The 3,384-nt window shown below is 37.1% G+C and overlaps 1 protein-coding gene across 1 annotated transcript; it reads left to right on the top strand.

Moving 5' to 3' along the window:
• Positions 1–2,052: 2,052 nt before the first annotated feature.
• On the top strand, positions 2,053–3,139 carry LOC149208158 (uncharacterized). The gene has a single exon (XM_089394008.1). It carries the CDS (start codon positions 2,222–2,224, stop codon positions 2,771–2,773), a length of 552 nt encoding a protein of 183 aa, XP_089250134.1. The 5' UTR covers positions 2,053–2,221; the 3' UTR covers positions 2,774–3,139.
• Positions 3,140–3,384: the final 245 nt, after the last annotated feature.

Below are 3,384 nucleotides of genomic sequence, written 5' to 3'. Positions count from 1 at the left end.
GAGAGATTTGGGTTTAAGATGGATATAGGTTAGACATAATGGTGAGTTGGATGTTAAATTTGTAGGGTCATTTTTCTTTTAATGTAGAACTCATAAAAATATTTATTGGAACCTCAATTTGTGATTCTCTATTTATTCGTGGTTGCAGATATTGCTATTTTGATTAATCAATATAACTTAATTATTCACTTATATAGGTTAACCATTCAATGTAATGTGTAATAGAGCCGACATTTAAAAAATATTTACATCTAACGTCTAAAGCCTACACATCTTTCCTATATTGAAAAATGTTTATATCTAACAATTAACATCTAACACTTACACATCCCCCCTATCCTAAATTGTAGACTCTCAATGAAATTATAATTTTTTCACTGATGTTGAAAACCACAATTGTCATTTGACCAAAACCCGCAAATATTAGTCAATGATCACATTGCTAAAGATAAGGATCCACGAGAGGTGGTTAGTCCATGTCGCGAAACACGCGGGGAGTGTTGGTTTATCCAATTCCCAAAAATCTCCCCCCCAACGCAAGTCGGGGTGTATTGAACTCATGACCTACGCTCTGATACCACTTGTTGGGAATCACGATTGTTGTTAGCCGAAAACCCACATGTGTTAGTCAACAATCACGTCGCCAGAGATAAGGATCCATGAGAGGCGGTTAGTCCATGTGGTGAAACACATGGGAAGCGTTGGTTTATCCAATGTCTAACAATCTTCCCCCAACACGAGTCGGGTGTGTATCGAACTCGTGACCTACGGTCTGATACCACTTGTTGGTTATCGCGATTGTTGTTAGACCAAAACCCACAGGCGTTAGTCAACGATCGCATCACCAAAGATAAGAATCCACAAGAGGCGGTTAGTCCATATCGTGAAACACACGAGGAGTGTTGATTTATCCAATGTCCAACAATCTCCACCTCAACGCGAGCCAGGTGTGTATCGAACTCGTGACCTACACTCGGATACCACTTGTTGGGAATCATGATTGTTGTTAGACCAAAACCCGCATGTGTTAGTCAACGATCGTATCACCAGAGATAAAGATCCACAAGAGACAGTTAAGATAAAGATCCACAAGAGACAATTAATCCATATCATGAAACACGGGGAACGTTGGTTTATTCAATGTCAAACAATTAATTTACATTAGATATTTTCAATATATTATTATTTACTTTAACTTTTTAAATTGAAACATAGAAAATATTAATATTAGGGTGAAGCAGATTACTTCTTAAACATCAAAATGTAAAAAAATAATTAAGTTATCAAATTATTATTTGAAATATATATATAACCTACTTCCTACATAATTTTCTTTATACCAAAAATAGTAGAACTTGATGACTTTGGAATTTGTTAATACAGTCGCAAAATCAACCGATCAAATTAAAAAACCTTCGTTAAAATGGTTATACTCTAATATTTTTTACCAAATTAGTACAAAGTCCAACCCTGTAGAGTTCCATTCCAGTTTACCAAATTAGCACAAAGTCCAACCCTGTAGAGTTCCATTCCAGTTTGATATTTTGGTGAAGAAAAGATGTTTGGACGTGTTCAATTTCATTGGCGTGACTTGTTGCAAATATTTTTTCTGTGAAACAATATAAATAGGAAGATTCGTGACATGTGTCATCAACTGGAAAATATATAGAAAGATTCATGGCATGTGTCATGAACTGGAAAAATGCACGCGAAAGGCATAAAAAAGCGTAACTCTCGGCCAATGAACACAACTTCTCTTACAGTTAGCATGAAAGACGCCACCTCTGTCGTCTATCGAAACGCGTCCCACGGAAGAAATGAAGTACTCGTGTGATAATTGTCGGCCTTACACCTAACCTTATCCTCAACGCGCTCAGCGTCTCCCCTGAGTCAATCTCTCCCTTCTCTCGGTCTTCAACGAAGCCGCCTGGGAATGGCATCTTCGTGGAATATTCCTGTGTTGAGATTATATGCGAATCATCAGATATACCGGGTATATATAAATAGATTCGCAAGCTTCATCTGTACTGAGTATTTCAATTTCTCTTTTGATATCTAGCTTGCTCTGTATAAAAGGTTGAATCCTGGATTCATCTGCACTGAGAAATTTAATTCCATTTGTTATCTGGCTTGATTCGCACAAATAGATCTGTAGGTTCAATCGGCACTAGATAGTTTAATTCCAATTAGGTTTTTCTGCTATCTGGCAGGGTTTGCATTAATGGCTGTTATGTCAGGTGAAATTTCGAAGTGCAGGCCATTCTCTGAGGAAAGAGCTCCCTGTGGTGGTCGGAATTTTCTCTCCCACAAAGCTGGGAGTAGGATTTCCATACGGGTATGCAGTTGCTCCAACAATAATGATGGATCAGTTCATTCAGATAACAAGAATGCAGGGTTAAAGAGAAGAAGAAGAAGAGAGGATGTTATTTTGCCTTGTGATGTTGACAAGAGAGGATCCACGAGATGGTGGCTTCCTGTCTTTGGTTGGTCTCAAACTGATCAGGAGCCATGGGCAGACGATAACGTAAACGAGTCGAAAACAAGAGCCGTGGGCAATAATTCGGGTGATCCTGAAAAGGGAATGGAGGAAGGTGCAGTACCCATGCGTTCAAAGTTTGTGAGGGGGCGTTTGACTCAAGAGAAGGCAAAATTATTGAGAAAAAACCTTCGGGACACTTCTACGTTTCATGACATTATGTATCATTCTGCCATTGCTTCTCGTCTTGCCTCACCAGATGACGAAGGTAAGGAGTTAGAGAAATTATGTCCTTGATAAAACCATGTTGCAGAGAGGCTTAGCTCAGCAATTATGGACCTATATCTATAGGGAATTTTTTATGTAAATAGTACAATGCAGAGTAATTATTGATGTAGACTTGAGATTTGGCTTAGACGCATTATTCCACGGGGAGTTATTTCAAGTTTTCACAACTGGTTAGTTTTGCGTACACTGTACAGACGGTTTTAAGACTGTGCTTTTGTTATGAACGGGGAGTTTTCTGCATTGATTATTGTAACAAATTTCATGGTTAGCCGCTAGTAATAACGGAACTTACGATTTAGTGGGCACACAGTTTTAAGACTATGTTTATGTTTTACCTAGGCGTTGGCCACTTCTAGTAAGTGTGGACAATGTGACAGTTGGGCCGCTAATAAAAATGGAGTTTTTTTGGTTTTTTTACTGACGTTTTTTATTAATAAAAAGGGTATACTTTTTTCAGGGTGTCTAAAGAAATTTTTAAGAGATTATAATTTCTTTTGTATATTTAATAGGGAGTTAATACATAAAAGATGTATAATTTCGTTAAATATATATTAATATTTTTTAAATTACTCTTATATATATATAAAATTTAGCTGGATTCATTTTAACTTTGTATTATA

The sequence above is a fragment of the Pinus tabuliformis genome, chromosome 1_2, assembly GCF_031772625.1.
Source record: "Pinus tabuliformis cultivar Carrire ecotype Pingquan chromosome 1_2, CPIR1, whole genome shotgun sequence".
Taxonomy (NCBI): Eukaryota; Viridiplantae; Streptophyta; class Pinopsida; order Pinales; family Pinaceae; genus Pinus; species Pinus tabuliformis.
The sequence above is the reverse complement of the archived record's forward strand: the minus strand, read 5'-3'. Positions and strand labels throughout refer to the sequence as shown.